At 44.9% G+C, this 21,363-nt stretch overlaps 1 protein-coding gene across 1 annotated transcript in view; it reads left to right on the plus strand.

Moving 5' to 3' along the window:
* pxdn (peroxidasin) overlaps nt 1-21,363 on the plus strand; it is a 52,425-nt gene that overhangs the window by 14,947 nt on the left and 16,115 nt on the right. Inside the window, exons 4-14 of the mRNA XM_071918184.2 lie at nt 1,396-1,467; nt 4,061-4,132; nt 6,022-6,093; nt 7,274-7,443; nt 10,965-11,082; nt 11,403-11,572; nt 13,811-14,083; nt 14,831-15,106; nt 17,599-17,711; nt 18,165-18,318; nt 19,672-19,780. Of these exons, the coding sequence (XP_071774285.1) occupies nt 1,396-1,467; nt 4,061-4,132; nt 6,022-6,093; nt 7,274-7,443; nt 10,965-11,082; nt 11,403-11,572; nt 13,811-14,083; nt 14,831-15,106; nt 17,599-17,711; nt 18,165-18,318; nt 19,672-19,780 (1,599 nt within the window). The remainder of the gene's footprint in view (nt 1-1,395; nt 1,468-4,060; nt 4,133-6,021; nt 6,094-7,273; nt 7,444-10,964; nt 11,083-11,402; nt 11,573-13,810; nt 14,084-14,830; nt 15,107-17,598; nt 17,712-18,164; nt 18,319-19,671; nt 19,781-21,363) is intronic.

Genomic DNA, 21,363 nt, shown 5'->3' on the forward strand with positions numbered 1-21,363 from the left:
CCGTTCATCTCTCGCGGATGTCACCATCTTAATTGTGGCTTTCAGCTCAATTTCGATCGAGTTAAGTATGATGGAATGGATTTTTGTGCATTCACCGTACAGCTTCTCTGGTGAGAAACTTGATAGTAAGTAAGCAACAGCGATGAGAAGCGCATGCGATGATAAAAAGAAGATGAAGGCCGATGTTTATTTTTCCATACGCTGCGTCACATCTGCCGGGGGGAGATTTGTATCTCTCATCAAGTCTATAAAGAGTGAGACTTTGGGGGGGAAAAAAAGAAAGGGATGAGAGATGAAAGGACAGATGGCTGTAATCCATTGCTTTTCTAGTGTCACATTTCTTTAGCATGTATAAGGGAGGGAAAACATGCACACGTCAACAGTGTTTGTCTTTCGATGTACTGAGATACCATTCTGATCCTATGCAGGCTTCGTATTACTTCAATCTGTTGCAAGTTCAAATGTGGAAGTCATTGAGAAAAGCTGAGATTCAAAGAAAAAAGTGTTCAAAGATGTTTTTTTGTGTGATCTCTCACTCGAGGCTTGTGTGACACCATCATTTTTTGTGTTTGATTGATGAGCTGATTGTGTTTTTGATGCACTGACCATATTAACAAAAATGTGTCAACATTTAAGAAGTGTTAGTGACCCCTTTGTTTTTTTTTCTGAGCTGTGCATACCATGTATCAATTCCCTGATATTATTATAATGTTAATATGAGCATAAACAATCCAAAAGTGGGCCTTAATTAACTGCAATGAAGTCAAATATTCCAGGAGTGATATGGAGTATCTTATTTTCCTGGTAAAGTCTGAGTGAGTTGTGATAACTTGCATTGCTCTCGCCCATATGGACTTTATTACTATGTGATGTTTGGTGCAGTTTCACACTAATCATTAACACTCACCAAGTACAATGATCTGTAAAATATTCCATCAAGCACTCCAGCACTTGTGTTTGGGTGCATATTTCTGCTTTGTTTGGTCCGGTCCATCTGTGGTGGAGTGGAGGGCATACTGTATGAAATGAGATGTGAAAATGTGACAGCGCTCTTCATGTCATTAGTTGGAAAATTTGGTCTCACCTTAAATTTTAGATGTGCATACTGAGTGTTTTATTGTGTATGTTTTATGACTACCGATATCCATGTGAAGTGCAAGTGTGGATGCGTGCCTCACTAATTAAATTAAATTCTCAACATTTCTATATACAGTAAAAGTACAAGTTGGAGCACAACATGCATAGCACTAAAATGAAAGTCAAAAGACCTCGGTCATTGGATCAGATCCTTTCTACATTCTCTCTCCTAATAACCAGAGAGAACTCAGATGATCCTGTGTGTGTGTGTGTGTGTGTGTGTGTGTTACTAATGTTACTGATTGTCTCTCCTTTCAGCTATTTGTACAAGAATGAAATCCAATCAATTGACAGACAAGCATTTAAGGGGCTTGTCTCTCTTGAGCAACTGTAAGTGACCAACTTCCTCGTCCACCTCTTCCTTCTGCTCGCCCTACTGCTCCTCCTCCTCCAATCTCCTATCCCATCTATCCGTCTGTAAAATACCTCTACTCCCCACCCCCCCTTTCCTTTGAAGGAGTACTTTAAGGGATTCATGAAGCCTGGTAAGACCTGCACAGTCATAAACCATTTATAAGCTAACTCATATGGTGTTAAAGGTGCCATAAGATAATCACACATCACAAAATGTGACACGTTGGCAAATATGGCATGATTCTTATGAGTACTTGACTATGTAGGCCTTACAGAGGTATCATGATAGCTCTGCTCAGTTATTCTTCATGAAAAGTGACACCAGTGCTCCCCCCCCACACACACACACACACACGCCCCTCTATCCACTTTCCCGCCGCCACCATGCATGCCGTGTGTGCACCCACCCTTGTATGCCGCGCTGACCCCGTTTGACCCCTTTGCATGAGGCGCATGTCTTGCGGTCGCGGCGACAGACGCGCGCTGCCCCCTTGTGAAGCACAAAGCATGGTATCTAGCCCCGTGCTAGCGTAGCAGACTTGGCTTCTTACGGGCTCAAACTGGAGCCTCAGCTTCTACTTTTACAGCCAAGCGTGACTTCCATCGCGTCTATGCTACTACTGAAGACACCGCTCTTCTGCACACCTTTTTTAAATGTGAGACCTTGTGCTGTGATGCTGTGATGCTGTGATGTGCACTAGTATCCTCTTTATTGCTCAGAAGCCTTTCTGTGCATTATCTATGTGAAGTCCATGTGATGAAACTGAAGACATGCTGCTGGTGTGAGACTCAGGAACTTGTTAGTTCTCTGTTGCTTCTACAATAAATCACAAGTCTGTTGTTTCATCTGTTTTAGCTTGTTTGATTGATGTGTTTTAAAGATATGATTGTATTTACAGATTGATAATTGAATTTATGTGACCACTGTTGATTAGAGGAAATGGCCACTGTAGTGTATTGCTGCAGGCTAACTTTAGCTATGGCTCCATGGGCCAGTGTGTGGTTACCACAACCAATATGGCTGACATGCAACTTCTCAGCAAATTAGGCTTGCTTAACCCTTGGAGGAGACTGTAACTTACTGTGCCTCACTGTAACCGCATCAACAGAGAACAAATGGCTAATTCACCAAGCAAAACCAATTTCAACTTTAGGCTCCGTGTCTTGCAGCTGTTTTGAGTTTTGCTACAGTAATGAAGGGTTTTATGTGTGGGTGACAAGTTCTGAGCCAGATTGCATATGCTTTAATGGTCCCCCTACATCTCCACCGGGCAGCAGATGCCAAAGCTTCAAGGAATAAACAGACTGGTATAGCTGCAATGACTTCAGCACATATGCATCCTATAGCCCCCCCACCGCCACCACCATTCATCTGTTGGTGTTTCACAAGCATGCTAGCGGGTTTGTTGTTGAGCATATAAAGATCACACATCACAATTTGTGGCCAAATGCTCACTAAGTGTCAGAAAGAATGAATGAATGCAAAGTAGGTGGTGTTTCTAGTCCTCTTCAACACACTTGAAACAATAGTTAAGTGGTTCCATTTCAATCCGCTGCTATCTAGACTTGTAAAGTCTATGATGGGCGGCAAATAGTTTTGAAAGTATGATGAAATAACTGGTCTGGGACGCTCATTTATCCTGAATGGGGACTCAAGAGGCTGTAAGGGAAGTTTACTCCTGGCGTTATTAAACCTTCTTTGTGTCTCTCTCAGTCATTTAGCATGGCTGTCTGGATTGTGTTGTGTTGTCCTGGGTCATACTCTGGCCCCTTTACAGCACATATTTTAGGCAACACCCTTTAATGGTCTTTTCCAGTCAAAGGCATCATGTTGGGTGTCCAGTGCAGCTTGTGAAAACATGGCGCTGTGTCAAAACTTGAGATGTGCTAGCAGACAACAATGAGATGGATTTTCTTGTTTGGAAGACATGCAGAGGGGTATTTATTGCATTCTGTGCTACATACAGTTGTCGATCTATGTTCTGCTTAAGTCTTTCTGTGTCTTTCTGTTTTGCTGCTGCAGCTGCTTTGATTGTTGCTTTCCCTGTCTAAACAAGCACATACCCAACTGAACCCTTACAGTTACCATATAGCCATCAGTTGGATTTCATTTCCCTAACCTTTTATTTGTTGGCATATGGTCTGATTTATGCTTTCTCGGCTCAAAGGGTTTCGAGGGCATAAATTATGTTTGCATTCCACAAGATAGTCGGTGTTCGTGCTTTTCACTGGTGGGCAATTTCATTTTAAAGTTAGCCTTCAGCCATAGAATTTCAGACCCTGTATATCAACTGTCTAGGATGAATGCCTGCAAATTCCTTCGGCCTGTCTGCACTCAGTTACAGCTAAATATCACCCTTTCTGAAGATCTGCTACTTGAGCAGTAAATGTGCCTGGGATGGACAGGTGAACAGGTCTTTGGGTGAGGAACTCTTTAGTAGTCTCGTCAACCCACCACTTAGGGGCATTCCATCCACATAAGCTACTAGGAAACTGAAATTCTATTTAGCTGGAGGGGGCACCCTAATCCAATTTTACTGTGCTGTGTCGATGCTTTGTTCTCCTCCAGGTACCTGCACTTCAACAACATCGAGTCGCTGGAACCAGAATCGTTCACTCACCTACCAAAGCTGGAGCGACTGTAAGTTCACCCTCTCACCTTCCACCCAAAGCACTCATCCGTACGACTTGCCCATTTCACACACAAATCAGAACGATTTTGCTGATTTTTATATAAACTATCCCAGAAGCAAATAGCTTTTTTCCAAACTTAATTTTCTCATATAAACCCATAGATTTATAGATCCACCAGCCACCAGCTGGATTCAGAGTTTACAAAGCAGGACATTTTATAGAAACCAGACATAGAAAAGCAATGACGAGCATGATGTACTTGGTATGGAATTGAGTGTCACGTCAGGCAAGTCCAAACTTTGTTTGCCATGACGCTGGAATGACCTGCAGAAGACCTTCAAGAATGCAGCGAAACGCCTTCTATAAATCAGGACAGCTGATTGGCTCCTAACAAGTCTCTTGTGCTCTGTTGGTCTGTTGAAGAGGTTGTTTTCGTCTTGGTTTAAATGGCAATGGGAACAGTGGGGATGGCAGATCCTAGGGGTTTATCTCTGACTTTGACTCAGTCCTCATTAGGTTCAATTGTATACAACTTTGTAAGGAAATATATTGGGAAAAGTTCTTCTTGCCTATTTTTCTAATTTGACTGCTATGGCCTTCCAAACAAGATCACACTGGGACAATCAGTCAGACAAACCGGGGGAATTGAATGAGATCATATCACATTCAAGACAACGTCCAGGATTGGACTGAGGATTGAGAACACATTGACCTCATTAAGCACTGAATTGAGCTAATTGCAAGGATAGGAGGATAGGAATGTCCTCTAAAATCCATAGAATATTGTGTTAAAAAGGACAATTTGACTTTCCATAATCTCACAACCAAAATGTCTTTATTCCCCTTCTGTGTAATAACATCTGTGTAATAAAACAATCAATCAACTATTTGCTTAACAAAAAATTTGAATCTTATCACTATGTTTCTTTAGGACCTGTAATGCATTACGGCCACTGTTTTCTGGCACTCAGATTAGTACAATGCTGTTATACGTAATCTGTTACTTCCCAGCCCTGCCTGTGAACCCACTGGACATAAACTGTCCGGTCAAGGTGCAGACGTAACATCACCTCTGCTTTTCACACTCTCAACCAGATGTCAAGAGTGTTGAGGGGAGCCGTGTTAAATTCCACTTTCATTATCCCTGTTTACGGGCCATTGCCTGGAGTCCCGCTATATCCATATACTCCCCACTCCCTGGAGTGGGCGAGGAGAAGGAGGGACACCTGCAAACGAAACGGGGAGGAATTCCCAGGTGCACGCTCTCCGGATCGCTTGTTAGGGAATATCTCCATGGCCACGGTCAAAGCAGTCACTTCGGGCGAGGGAGGTGGCCCGCCAAGAGCATGACTGCAGATCAGCTTCCCGCAGATAGAGATAGAAGAGGAAGAATGCGTCACAGCTGTTTCTGATCTATGGCTATTTCGAATAAAAGTGAACATTTCTGGGGGAGACGTTTCGGGGGCGGATCCTTCCGTAAACAGGACTGTTTGTTTGACGTCTGCTTTCAGCGGAAAAGAAGTCTCGAGGGTCGTCAGCTTGAGCGTTCATAGCATGTCTGGGAACGTGATCGTATTTCTTGTCCCATATGGAAAATGGAATATGATATTATCAGAGGGCACGTCCTCAAAAATGTGTTCAAAATATCCACTATTATTAGCTGGGACAGCTCACTTCAAAAGGGTTATTTCAGAAAACTGTTATTTCACTCAAAATGTACACCATCCTCATGTTTCAATAACCATGTTTGTTTACTGTGATAGCCCTAGGAACGACTCATGGAACTAAATGGTAAAGTTTGACTCTGATGAACCCAGTTTCAACCCAGCTAGCCGACGGTCATCATCTGACTCTCTCTGTCTCTCTCTCTCTCTCTCTCTTTGTCTGTCCCTGCAGGTTTTTGCACAACAACAGAATCACCCATCTAGTCCTGGGAACCTTCTCTCATCTTCAGTCCATGAAGCGCCTGTAAGTGGAAAAGCTGCTAACAGCCACTGAAGTTAGCAAACAGCTGGGGCGGTTGTGTGAGAATGCGTGTCCATGGCCATTTCTGTAGTTTGTAGTCTGCAGCATCAAGTGGGGTCTGTTGGTCGGGCGCCACGCAGCCACACTACACCATTCTCACGCTTCTTTGGCTCCAAGACGGTTTCTATCACGCGGCCTGCAGCCCACGCCCTTCCCATCTTTTCCAACTCGCGGTCTCTGACTCAGCTGCAGTTCACAACAGATAGGACTGCGTAGGGCATGATGAGAAAAGCAAAGAAAAGTAATAATTCTGTGATCCATCTTGCAGAGAAAAAACAATTTTGCCATCTTGTAAGAAATATGAGAATTCTGGGCCTGACAACATGCAGCCAGCTATCTCTAATACAAGGCAGGCTCGGCTTTGGGCTGCGTCTCCCTCCGGCCAACAGACAGTGAAGAACAATCAGCGGTTTGGCCCTGTCCCATTGTTTTCTCCCCCTCCTGTCTCACTCATAAACGATAGCTTCCAGGATTTATCAGATCCCAGGCCAGCGTGCTTAAAAAGAGATACCCTACAGTAGACTAACGTTAACTTCACTCTGATTATGGCATTCGAAGTTGGAAGATCCACTGCATAATTGCTTTATATAGGCTAGATAATGATATTATTATTTTGTTGACAAAGATGAGTTTTCCTTAAACAGAGAGAAACATAAATGATCATTTTGGCCTCGATAGGCAGGCAGATAGTGATTCAACTCAAATTTGTTTGTAAAGCCCTTTTTACTAAACTCGTACTTGAGAAATACCCAGGGAACCTCACCAGTCTAAAACGTTACCAGCTAAATATTCTCAAAGGGATGTCATGGATAATGGACACATTGTGGTAGAATTAAAAGCTGGCTCAGTGAGCAAAAGACGAGGCCAAGCAGAGAGACGGTTTCCCACAGCAGGAAGAGAGTGTCTTCCAACATGGCTCTGGTGTGTCCTGATGTTTGGACGGAGCTGGGCCGGGCCTGGCTGCGCCGGGCCAGTTTCACTCCACATCGGGGAGGCGGCCAGAGAGGATTTACATGACCCTGCTGCATGCATCTCATAAATGTTACAGAGTAAATGCCTAATATGGTAGCTAAACGCCAAATTATTTCACTTTGTCTGTGTGTGTGTGCGTGTGTGTCTTCAGGCGACTGGACTCCAACACGTTAAACTGTGACTGTGAGCTGCTGTGGCTGGCTGACCTGCTGAAGCAGTACGCCGAGTCGGGCAACGCCCAGGCCGCCGCCACCTGCGACTACCCCAGCCGCCTGCAGGGCCGATCGGTGGCAACGCTCACCGCCGAGGAGCTCAACTGTGGTACGGATAGAGACATTTCTGGAATATCATGGAATTTGTACCCCAGACAGGATTTGAGAAATTTCTCAGGGGAAGGCAGGGAACATCAGGGAATCTTCCAAATTGATCACTTTACAGGGAGATACCAGAATGCACACTACCAGTCAAAAGTTTGGAAACACACGTTTTTCTTTATTTTCACTATTTTTCACATTTTAGAATCATAGTAAAGACACAAAACTATGAAATAACACAAATGGAATTATGCAATGACCAAAAAAGTGTTAAACAAATCAAAACTATCTTATATTTTAGATTCTTTAAAGTAGCCGCCCTTTGCCTTGATGGAAAGGCAAAGGCTTTGGAAAGAAATTCATACATAAGCATCAATTTCACTATTTATATTTGTCTAAAAAACTAATTTCAAGCATTTAAGCATAAGACTTAAGATCAAAATGGCTTTAAGAGAATGAAAAACAGTACATTCAATCAGGTGGGTCCAAACCTTTGACTGGCAGTGTATGTTCCAAGTTGGTGGGTTTCAGCTGTTTATACATTGTATGGCCACTTCTCCAAATCAAGCCCAACCGTAGTGGAAACCAGACTTCTTGAGAACGTTTCTGAGCTACATTAATAACATCAACAAACTAGGGAGGAATACAATTTGTGGGCCGTGGAAGCACTCCGACTTAGTTATGGAAAAGTCATGGAATTTTACATCAGCTACAGTGGGAAGCTAAGGAACACGCATGCGGGCGAGCATACATGCATTGGCACACATGGTCACGTAGCAACCTGCACACGTGTTTTTCCCCTCATACTAAAAGATTAAACTGTCGTAAAGACCAGGTTCACACACTCAGCTGGCGTTCATGTGTATACCCATATACACACTCTTCACTAAAACCACAACTCAATCCACACAGCCCGCAGCTTCCTGCCCACAAAGAGCGGGTGTGCTTAGTCACCCTCTCTCTCTCTCATGCACACACACACACACACACACACACACACAGGTGTATCCTCTCTGTGCGTCTGTGGTCTGCAGACACCCAGGTGTTTCACCATTTATACCCCGCCAGCTGTGTCTCTGGCTTGGGTAGAATGTCAGTCAGGACCCCCTGAATTTGGCCTCCAGTCGCTCCAATATCAGACCACCAATCTGTCTGGCATCTGCTCAGTTTTTTAAGAATGAGACTACTGTGTGTGTGTGTGTGTGTGTGTGTGTGTGTGTGTGTGTGTGTGTGTGTGTGTGTGTGTGCATGCATGGGAGGAGTAGTGTGTGGGGCCCCAACCTGTGTCATTATTGGTGTGGGTGTTGCATTTAGGAAAGTGTACTTGGATGAATTCTTGGTCCTGAAACTTGCAATAAGTTGATTCTGTTTCTTACGGTGGGTGGCTTGTGGAAAATTCATTCTTGAAATACATTTGGGTTCTTTTTTTGTGTTACTCTTTTCTTCATGTACATTTATGAGATGGATCGAATACTTAATGTTATTATATATGAAGAGACTGAAGGCTAATTTAGTTGTTCAACCTGGCAAGCCAAAGGAAGGTCTGCTTTAGCACAGGTTGAAATGTCCCTCAGGGTATTAATACATTCCAACAGTGTAAGGAGTTAAGAAACTGCACATTTCACTTTAAGTCCATATGGCTGCTTTTCAGTTGGTTTCTCTAACAGACTGTTGGCTCCTGTACCAGTAAATCCAACCAGCTTAGCTCTCTCTGTTTCCTTCAGCTCCCACTGGAAGCCGTTGTCTAGGCCAGGCAGGCAGGCAGCAGTTGGCAGCTGACTGTAACCCAACCACACTTAAACCTCAGCAGCTAATTTGACGGCCCCGACTTGCCCGTTCTTGCTCAATGTAACCCCCTCCCCTCCGTCTGTCTGCATAGCAAGGCACCAGGGGAAGAATGTCTGCTTAAAAACATGGTGGAAACCGTTCCACACCTCCCGCCCTCCATTTTCTCCCCCTCTCCCCTTATAAACGGGGCAGAACAACGCGCGGCGGGTTGAGCAGCTGTCAAAACAGCAGAACCTCCTCGACGCGAAGTGCCACCTCCCTGCACAACTGGCACCTCGCGAGCCGGGCTTGCCTCCTCGATGGAGGCCGGGTTACCGCGGACGGGGTTTCCAACCCACCGCCATTACCGCCCCCAGCGCTAATGTGGTGGTGAGAGGAGAGTTGGGTTGCCGTCCTCAGTCTTGGATTTCAGAAGCGTTCTATCAGTTCGGTTTGGTCGGGGCTGTTGGCAAATGGTGTCGTACAATGAGATTTATGGCCCGTCCCATGTGCATGGTTTGTACGTTAGTAGAGAGGGGAAAGGAGCGTTTGAAAGACTACTTACACAGTCTCTGCTGAAATGTGTCTACCACATGTACACTGTGTGTGGGGAGGGGCCTTAGAGAGAGAGAGTGTACTGCAGGTCGGTGGGGAAGTGTGGGAGTTGGTTAGTTTGATGTGTGTGTGTGTATGGTGTGTTGGGGGCATGACTTGATGTCTGTGTGTTCAAACTCACACGCCTGCCCTTGCATAAGAAAGATATGTAGCCAACAATGACAACAAGCGGCCTGCAGTTCAACACCCACCCACGTTCCAGCCCAACCAGGTCAGTGTCTTCAACCCCAAGCACTTTTAACGGTTTCCTCACGGGTGATTTGTGTTTGCAGGGGCACCCTCCTGTCTTAACCTCAGAGACCCCCAAATTGGCCCCATTTGGGGGGCCCAAGACCTGCATAGGCAAGAGTTAGTCATGGAGGAGACTGTGCTCTACAGCTCATAACTCTCACTTTAGTTTGTCAGGCGTATTTTGTGTATTTTCGTGTGTTCGTGCTTACACGTGTGTGTGTGTGTGTGTGTGTGTGTGTGTGTGGTGTTCAAAAACTAATAGGCACATACTAAGGAATTGTCTTTGTTCAAGGTGATTTCATGCTGCCCTTGTTTGAGAAAATAAACATGAACTCAAGTATTGTTTATGATCTTAGAGACTAGAATACAGAGAATGATTAGGCAAGAAAGTTTAGATGCATGTCTAATCCAAGTCTTCTCATAGTGTTGAACATCATGTGTGATTCACCCTTATACCTGCACCTAAAGGCAGTATTCAAATACATTTTGACCCCATAAGTGCTTGTTCTGTCCTATCTTGCAAGTTATGTGCCCTCTTTTGGGGGCTTTTTAAGTCTGCGGCAAGATGAATCAGAGCACTTCATGTGGAAAAATGTCTGAAACTGTATTTAGGTTTGTCTTATGCCCAGGTCTTCTCCCCTGTGGAGGTTGCTGTTGGGGTCAGTGGGGTCAGGTCCAGGTTGCTAGAGGCTTAGTTGGACTCAAACACAGACTGATACTCCTTTCCTCAGATCCCCTATCTCACTCCCTTCTATTGCACTTAGTCTTCTCTCTCACCAACCTTTCGATCAGCACACTTCCAACACAATTACAAATCGATGAAACTAACCACCTCCAATCTGTCACAGCTTTCTCTTGCCCTACACCACCTCATCTTCTTTTCGTCTGATTCTCCCGTCTCTCCCTCTCCTCCAGAGGTGCCCAGGATCACCTCGGAGCCCCAGGATGTCGACGTGACGTCGGGAAACACTGTCTACTTCACCTGTAGGGCCGAAGGCAACCCCAAACCGCAGATCATCTGGCTCAGGAACAAGTAAGACGCACAGTGTTGTGACTGCTTCAAGAAATCAAAGACCTCACTTTTTTTTCATGTTGGATCCAGTTTAAAGTGGGACTTAATCCGTGTGTTTAGGTCCCACAAATTGTTGACATTTAAGACGGATAAACAAAAGTCGCTGATGAGTTCTGACATCAGCATTCGCAGTTGAAAAGTTTTCAGTGGAAATACAATTATCAATGAGAGATTGAAGTTTTCTACAAGGATTTCTGGATTTGGAAAATGTACATGTGCTATATACACGGTTAAAAGCTGTCGTTGAGACATACGTGTGTGTCTCTGTCTCCTCCTGGCAGCAATGCTCTGAACATGCGTGATGACAGTCGTCTGAACCTGCTGGAAGACGGGACGCTGATGATCCAGGACACCAGGGAGACGGACCAGGGAGTCTACCAGTGTATGGCCAAGAACGTGGCCGGGGAGGTCAAGACTTCACAGGTCACACTTCGGTATTTCGGAGCCCCATGTAAGTAGCTGCATTTTGTATCCCACCTTCTGTTGACCATAAAGCATAAACTACTATATTTAAGAGCGAAATACAAAACTTTCTCCTAAACTGCAAAAAATGAGTGCTCCATCCAGAGAAAGCTGGACACACCAATGATGGTTGAACCTGCTGTGAAACGATTTCTTTCACCATCTCCACCCCACCAGCCACTGAGAAGAAGGAATTTAGGCCTGAGGAGTGTGTAGTTTAACATCACATTACTTGATTTCTGAATAATGAGGTCCTACAAAGTGCAGCTTTAACCTGTAGATATATATATATATTTTTTAATAATTTCTATATTTGTTGGAATTGAAGACTAGTGACATTTTTCTGTTTGACAGGAGTCAAGGAGGTGGGGGAGGTTGCCCTGAGGGACTAACCAGGTGTCAGTGTAGCAATTGCTTGTATGATTGAAGTCAGGATTGGGGCAAGGAAGCTAATCTCAAGCTAGCGGTAAAATGTATCTCAGATTGATTGCATAGGTTTTACAGGTTTTCCCTCTAATCGTATCAGAGAGAAATGTTAACTCAAGCAGAGAAGCACAGGCGTTTTTCAAGAAGAACCAATATTATGTTAGGATTTTTACCTTTTTTGGGTAAACGCTCATCTGAAACAAGTGTGTTTAGTAGCAGTTGGGAGGATTTAAACAACCAAAAGTGCAGTGGAGGCTGCAGAGCAAGGTGTCTGCTGCCTGCAGTGTGAGTGGCACTGAGGTCACCTTCAGAGTTCAGCAGGTCAAATAACTGGGATATCCCACTGAGCCGTGAGCAAAGCCTGCTGGCTTATGGGAAAACTATTCCCCTCCTCATTCATGCACACACACACACACAAATATACATTCTGTCCTCTATCTCTGTCTCTCTGCCTTACATACACACACACTTAAGCCTGGTTTATGGTAGGGCGCTCGACACCTTTGATAAGTGTCGCTCGACAGAAAATAAAGAGCCGCGCGACGTTTGTAATTTATGCTTCGGCGAAAGGTTTCAGTCGTCTCCATGGTAACCAGACGCTATCCTAACGTTAAATTTCTATGATACAGAATAATCTTCTCGACCACCGAGTGGTTATTGTTTAGCCGACTGACCAATAAAGATAGCAAGGATAGTAAACATAGCCTACCTGTCCCGTAGATTTTTCCACCGACGTTTGCAGTCCAACATACTGATATCTCTTTCCACGACGTTAATGCCATCTGTGCATCTTTGTATTCTTTTATTGAAAAATCATACAGGTGGCGATACTGTCTAACTTGTTATGCCAGTCTTTCATTTATACCCTCCATATTTGCTACGAGCTAAGCTAAACTAATTAAACTAATTAAACAAGGACGAAAAAGTTACAGACCAAAATATCAATAAGGACGTTCAGTTCAGTGAAAACTACAATCTCCATGGCGACGTTAGTGCGACGCAATGTGACTACCCAATCACATTGCGCGACAAAATGTGACGGTGTCCGCGACATTACAAAATTCTCCAGGTGCGCGACATGTTGGGAAAGTGTCGAGAGACACTTTTTTCTGTTGAAAATACGTCATTTCTGTCGAGCGACACTTATCAAAGGTGTCGAGCGCCCTACCATAAATCAGGCTTTACAAAATATGCACACATCCATCAGTTTTTGCGCCGATAGCTGTCGCCGTGGGAGATTAGCGCGGCTGTCTCCAGGTGACCCCAGGGTCGTCGCCCGGGTGACGGATGGCCTTAAGGGCGACCCCTCGTTAAGGAACAGTTTCTGAAAGCAGATGTTGTGCATTTCCTGTCTCCATGTGATTGTAAACGCCTGGCCCCTCGCTGTGTACATATTTCCTCTGACTCAACTGTAATCACTGGCCAAATATGGACAGGGCTCACCCGAGTTTGGGATACACATCGGAAGTTGTTTTCAGCGGTAGTCAGAGTGTCGTTACTGACGGTTATGTATACATACACAAATGATCTTTGAAGCGCCGTTTTTCAGCCGGCGCATGAGCTGACCTTTCAAACGAAGCATGTCTCTCCACAGCCTTCTCCTGAACATTTTGCTTACATTTAGGCTAGTTTCCCAGCACCTTACACTTACTCAAACCAGATGAAAAGAAGCTTTCTCTCAAACCATGTCCTCACCTCTCACCTAATTAATCAAACCTCTTTCCCACATTCTCTCCTCCTCTCATTGTCCTCCTCTCTCCCTCTGCCCACTCCCCATCCTTCTCCCTCCTTCCCCCTCCAGCGCGGCCCAGTTTCGTGATCCAGCCGCAGAACACGGAGGTGCTGGTGGGGGAGAGCGTGACCCTGGAGTGCAGCGCCACGGGTCAACCCCAGCCCCGGGTGTCCTGGACCAAGGGCGACCGGACCCCCTTGCCCAACGACGCCCGCATCAACATCACCCCCTCCGGAGGGCTCTTCATCCAGAACGTGGTGCAGGCTGACGGCGGCCAGTATACCTGCTTTGCCTCCAATAACGTGGACACCATCCATGCTACAGCTTATATCATCGTGCAAGGTGAGAACCAGAATAGTTTCTCTCTCGCAGGCCTTGGATTCATGTGTGAACAAAAAACAGATTAAGTATCCTGGATTGCATGTGAATGTTTTCTGTATGCTTTGAGTATAGTTCAAAACATAAACAATATAAATGGACATCCATTAACCTGAGCTGTATTGGCAGCTTCCTGTATTTCACATCAACTTCCTCCTTTGCCATATCTTGCTTCCTGCACTCCCAAGCTCTCTTTGAGGTGCCACCAATGCTTTAGCAAAATCTAAGGCTGGAGACACACTAGATGAAAATGCATTGCATCACACATATCACACATGCTTAATGATGGATTTCACAGTTTCTTTTCTTTCTCAGTGGCACATCTGCTCACATTAGATGATTAGGCAACACCCTTAACGATGTAACTGAGATGTCAGGACCTCTAATTGCACAGGAACTCACACAATCCAAAGTGAGTCCAATCAAAACAACAAGACAGACAGACAGAATCAGTCTCCACGCTTGGAATGAATCTCTGATCCCCACACGCCACGGGACTCGCTCAGGACCCTGCAGATGTCGGGTCGTAAATATCAAACATGGTTTTTATTATCTGGGCGCTAGATCACAGATCAGTCTGTCAGTCGATTGTCGACTGAGTCTGTAAATCACTCACACTACCAGAAATTTAATTTAATCTCCGTTGGGATAGGCAAATCTGGTGTAAACCGGCCCGATAATCCTGTAGTGTGTCTCCCCTCCTGCCCCCAGCCATCCCCCAGTTCACCGTCACGCCGCAGGACCAGTCAGTGCTGGAGGGTCACACGGTGGACTTCCCCTGCGAGGCCAGCGGCTACCCGCAGCCGGTCATCGCCTGGACGCGGGGGGGCAGCCCGTTGCCCCTGGACCGCCGCCACGTGGTGCTGTCCACCGGCACGCTCCGCATCGCCCGGGTGGCGGCCCACGACGAGGGCCAGTACGAGTGCCAGGCGGTCAGCCCCGTGGGGACGGTGCGCACCGCCGTGCAGCTCAGCATCCAGCAGAGAGGTGAGGAGTGTGCGGTGGTGCTGCCAAATGAATGTAGATGATTAAACAGGACATTACCTTAATAAAGTTGTTAATGGTAAGCTGATTTGATATAGTTTGCAATAGGGCTGGGCGACAATTCAGTATTATCGTTTATCGTCTTTCAGCTGAATTATATTGTGATGATATGGTGATTTTGGGAACACAATTCTGCTGTCTAAACTGATGATAACAAGCAAATTTGAATGTAGTATGAAACATTTTAAGGAATATTATTTTACAATTTCAGTTTTATCTATCATTTCCATTCGGTTCAATGGGATGAACATTCATTTAATTAATTTAACATGTGATTTTGCATACATGGGCCATAACGTGATATACTGTATATCGATATTGAAAAAAATCCTTATGATTATGGTGATATTGATTTCAACCATATCGCCCAGCCCTAGTTTGCAATAGGTTTTAACTCCAGACTCCTATACATTTGCCCAAATGACTGATGTTCACTGTTATGTACACTGTATGATGATACAGGCTTGACAGAATCCAATTATGATTATTTGTATGTTTCAAAACACTTTCTCGCAATCGGGCTTACAAGCACAGAACACAGCATCCATTGACTACTGCATGCCGCAAGATATATTTGAGTGCAAATAGGCTAAATGTTTTAGTGTGGCTGCCGTAAAGCCCTCTTCAAACACTCCATGTTTGTGTAAGAGGAGGGGAGTGCGAGGTGGTAAAATGTTAAGAGGGTGGGAGGGGTGCTGTACCCTCCATCCACGGCTAATTTGTCGTTTACGCATGCGAGTCTGCCATTAGACTGTAACAGTGCCTGTATACAATGACAGGCAAATAGCTCTGTGTGTGTGTGTGTGTGTGTGTGTGTGTGTGTGTGTGCGTACATGTGCAGATTATTTAACTTTATATGTGCATGAGTGTGTGTATGTTTCATGTGTCTTTTTGTTTGCAAGAAGGCACAAGTTAGCGTATGTGTCACACTATGTGCATCTTTGTGGGTGCAGATGGGCGTATCCGTGTGTGTACATGTGTGTGTGTGTGTGTGTAACTGAAATTATAGGCTTGGCGCAGCACAGGAAAGCATGGCAGTCTGTAATCCCTATATGACACCATGTTTTTCCATGTAGTAATGGCTGTTAACATGGCCCAAAGTACACGTTGCATAATGGCCCCACACTGTTAAAGCAGCGTACAAGCCCACAACCGAGCTGTCAGTGTGTGATGGCTGCTTTATGCTAAGAGGGGTTAGCAGAGGAATACTGAGCATTAGAGATAAAAAAGAGAGAGAGAAAAAGGAGGGATTTTATGCATTCAGCAGGGATGGGATTCTTCAGGTTATGACAGAAATCTTGGATTTTTGGCACGTTTCCTTTCATTTTAGAGAGAGATTTCGGTTCCCCTGCTTCCAGTATCGTTTCATGTGTTTTTTGTGTTTCTCTGATCACATCCCCGAATCACACAGTGACACAGAGTGGTATTGGCAACACATGCACTCCAAAGAGGCGTATGCTGCACACCATGTAGCGAACCTTCTGTTTTAGAAAGTTCAACTTTGATTTAAAGGCAGTTAATTAGTGTCAGGCTACTATGAAACAGCCTCCCACTCTTCCTCTGGGTTCCGAGACTGCCGGGATTTTCCCATGGCCAGGTGGCTGAGAAATGGGAACCTAGGAGGAATTTTAATAGAGGGGGGAGGGGGGGGGGAGTCGGGTTGAGCAAACCCCCACCCGGCTCCCACCACCCACCCCAGCTGTGAAAGGGTTGTATCATGAATCTTTGTTGACAGTATAACACAATGACTCACCCCATATCTATGCTCAATTCTGTGTGTGTGTGTGTGTGTGTGTGTGTTTATGTGTGTGCGTGTGTGTGTGTGTGTGTGTGCTTGTGTGCACGTAATCTAGTAGAGTTACAGTCAATGATTGTTGACCTACTCAATCTCTGTACATGAATGGAAAACATCAGCTGTTCTCACTTAATGTAATCAGAACAAGACTTGGGGGGGGGGGGGGGTGTGACAGAGTTCACAGTTGGAAAACACAAGATGATAGACACAGTTGGTACAATAGGTTGAAAGGGGGAAAAATTGATGAGCAGTTGTGGCACAAACTCGATCCACTATGGGGTTTGCTACAGCACTACATTAATTCTTCTTAAAATATGCCCACATCTCCCTTTGAGCTGCAGACTGACTAAATTAAGGCTACTTATGTTTTGCAGCCCTGTAATAGAGGAAGGAAAAATAGCAATTGCAGGCTAACACAAACTGTGTGTGTATTTTCTGTAAGCATATGCTAGACGGTGGAACATACACTTTCAGACTCAGCATCTCAAAGCAATTGTAAATATCATCTTTTAAATCTCATGTCTGCTGTGCTGTGATTGATTACAAAGATGCACTTTACATGTACTTCGAGCACTGGTGCATAATCATTAACATGTGTGTGTGTGTGTGTGTGTGTGTGTGTATGTTTTAACTCATTCAGTAACGCCTGTTTTCACAAATGCTCCAAGGGACCTGACGGTGGAGTCTGGCCAGGACGTCCAGATTCCCTGCAGCGCTCAGGGCCAGCCACAGCCCGTCATCACCTGGAACAAGGTTAGAGGCTAGAGCCGCTATTGGCTGAGAGAGGCGGCCGTCGCCCCGTCACCACGGCGATCGCGAGGTTATACTAGGGTGACGGTGGCGGATCGGAGCGTGTGATGTGGGAGGGAAGGGAGAGGCACTGGGAAATGGTTTATGGTCGATAAATGTTTTGATGAGCTTTACTTGCTCAGGGTTACACCCCAAGACAGTGAAGCAATTCAGTGATTAATAAGTTTAATCCTGTTCAAGCTCAAGTTTCCATCCAAAAAACGTAATGCAGAAAGCTGCTGTAAATCAGCTCTAAGTAGGAGTCCGTTGAAAACTGAACAGCACAGTGGCCTACTTACTTTCCAGGTCCCATCTGTGAGGCTCTCAATCACTGTCTTGTTATTTGATCCCCGCCTCCACACGCTAGCTCCCAGGGTCGTGACCTTTGCCCCCCCCCCCCCACCTGCTCTCCCCCAGGATGGCGTACAGGTGACGGAGAGCGGCAAGTTCCACATCAGCCCTGAGGGTCTGGAGGTCAAGGACGTGGGCACCGCCGACGGCGGACGCTACGAGTGCGTCGCCCGCAACCCCATCGGCTACCAGGCTGTCAGCATGGTGCTCACCGTCACGGGTAAGATGCAGCGAACAATGTTCTCTAGTTGAGGTGCAGGGTCAGCCAGCCAGTGCGGCGTCTCTGGAGCAGGGAGGAGTTAAGCATCTTGCTCATGGATCCTTCAGCAGATATGATCAAACCCGGGCTGTGGTTGAGGGATGGCCTTATTAACCACAAGGCTGGCCTCGCTGCCAGATGACAACAAACTAACTTGTACTGAAATAACTGAAATCCTGTGGCAACTTGTGACTTCCAATAATAGATTCTCTGTCTAAAAACCTGCGGCTCTCTCTTATTCATTGCTACATACACAATAACTCATATGACATCAGTATAACTATGAAAGAGAGCTTTCATGTGACCAATTTGCAGCAAAGTAAAAACTGGATATTAGATTGGTGTCACCGTAGTGAACAGTCCACAAAGCGAGAAGCCCTACCTTGGACTTTTTTGGCCAAGTCACCCACTGAATTAGTCAAACTCTTCTGTAATGCTATCAGATTCCTGTCAGCTCCTCCCTGTGTGTGTTGATGTTTCCTGCTGAGATTTCTCAGGTCAGACCGCAGCACTCTGCTGGTGAACCGTAAACTGTTTCAATGTGCTCAGTTGTTGTTGGACTCTCTCAGCCCTCACGTCACAATCTCACTGTTTGCAATGGCACAGTCAGACGAAGGAGTGCGCCAGAAATGTGTTCGCTCCAACTGAGGCAGGGAAGCTGAAATGTAGCACCTTTAAAGGTGCTGTCACCTATTCTGTAGGAAGTACATCACACATTTGTAAACCTAAACTGTATTTTCTAACCTTTGTTTTAACCCCTTAAATATGTTTTAACCACCGTTAACCTCACACAGGTTTAAGAATAACAGGTAGTGTTAAAAATGACTCATTCCAAAATGATTCATCCCACTTTAATGATAATATTAGCTTAGTGAGAGAGTGAGAGTGAGAGGCTTTTTGTGATCTGAGTGTTCATTGTTCAGCAAAGTATTTGATACTGCAGGGTATATGATTCATCCCTCATTATAAACTTTAAGTATACTTCAGTCTTCAAGAGAAAATTGCTTGGCTGGGGAATTTGGTTACAGAGCTGTTAGACCAAACTTTTAGTAGTCAGTTTAATTAAGATGAAAACAACAAATTATGTTAAATGAGAGACGTACAATGAAACGAAAGAATGTAATAAGTCACAAAATGAGACATGTTGAAATGGAACAGAATTCATTCAGTGTCCTGGAGTTCGCAGTCCTGTCTGATGTTTTGTGTTGTTCATTGTAAACACCCTCATAAAGACTGAGGTCCAAACACTTCCAGATTTCTAACTTGATTGAACTTGGCTCTAAGCAGTCTCTACCTCTCTCTGTGTGTCAACAGTACCTCCAGTCAGCCGAGAGGGCGACACCTTCGTGAGCACGTCCATAGAACAGGCCATCCGCAATGTGGACAGTGCCATTGAGTCCACCAGGAGACGTCTCTTTGATGGGTAAGATGTGAGAGACACACACAAACACACTCACACTCCATCACCAAAAGGACCAGATCAGAAAGCCATACTGTTCACTCACTGCGCAGAATGAGTGGAAAGCTGCCTAATAGCGTTGTTCAAAAAATAAAGCCTGCAACGGTTATGTTCATGCATATGTAAATTAGATGTAAATCTCATTATTTTGCAAACATAATAGTAATTTGTCTGTGAGGCCATGCCAATCGAGATTGCACCCACACTTGCATTCACACTTCCTAACACCAACTCCCCCATATTATTGTTATGCATATAAGATCTTTGCAAGGTGGCATGAAGACTTGGTGCAAAGTTTGTCCTTTCAGAATGGTTGCTAGCTATCATTACTGCAAGACACAGGCATCGTCACCAGCAAGTCAGGCAAACAATGGAGAGGGTTTTCCATCCTAGAATCAAATCAAAGGCCGCTCCAATTATAAAAGCCACTTAACGCCACAACTTCATTTGTATACATTTCTTAGTGAATAAGATGAAAACTCTAACCTCGATCCCTAACCCTAACCCTAGCGCAAATAAATGCACAAATTGCCCTCGCAACGCAACCTCAGTGTTTGTCTTCTGCTACTTTTCTGCATCTCAAAAAAACATGCCTTTGCAATGCTTACATAAGGGCTTTTCATTGGTTTTACCATTTCACCTCTTTTCATTGATGTGTCAAGATAATAAGATCATCACCGAGATGAAAGGAAGCAAACGTCTTGAAGCCTTTGTTTATCCAGTGAAGTTTTCATTGCGCGCTCTCTCTCCTCTGCCACAGTAAGAGGTGTAGGTGGTTGCAATGTGAGTCATAAGCGTTTCCATCCTGTTGAATGATGTGGTTAGCAGAGGTGTTTTTCTTGGCGTGCACACACACACACAAGCGTGCGCGAGTAGCGTGGGCACACATATGCACCTGGACACACACAAAGGAAGAAATGCACCCACATAAACACACAGGTAACCCAAATTGAGTTGAGGGGATTTCCAGCTCTCTTCTAATGACAATCACAGATCCAGAGCCAGCCTCCTCCTTGGCTGATGGCGCCGGGGTCTTTGAACATCCTTCGGAAAGCTCTTAATATACTACTGTGATTAGGAGCACAGAATACTGGCTTTTATACCGGTCTCTCTCTTCATCCTCCTCATCCTCTCTCATTGTCACTGCCTTCTTTCTTGGACAAGAATAATAGCCGAGTATCACGCTTTTAAAAGCCCATTTTCGCACTTCTCTATACACCCAAAGATAGCTTAGTTCACACTATTCTGCTTTTTTCAAACTGCCACATTAAACATAATGGGGAAAGCTGCTTCTTTTTGGACATAGTGGAGCGTTTTCTAAAGTTGAGAAAAGTTCATCTCTTAAGAGGAGAAGACATGATGTTGACCACTTTTTTGTGAGCCACTCAATCAGAATGAAATGACAGACAATCAGAATGAAATTGGAGAACGTACCAGTAGAAAGGTTTGTAGTACTTGTTGCTCTGATCATAAAGCACATTGGCTGTGTTGCTGGAGTTTCTGGTACTGACAGTTAGACATAAGTACTATTTGCTGATAGTCGCAGC

This window comes from Centroberyx gerrardi, chromosome 17 (genome assembly GCF_048128805.1).
Source record: "Centroberyx gerrardi isolate f3 chromosome 17, fCenGer3.hap1.cur.20231027, whole genome shotgun sequence".
NCBI classification, from domain to species: domain Eukaryota; kingdom Metazoa; phylum Chordata; class Actinopteri; order Beryciformes; family Berycidae; genus Centroberyx; species Centroberyx gerrardi.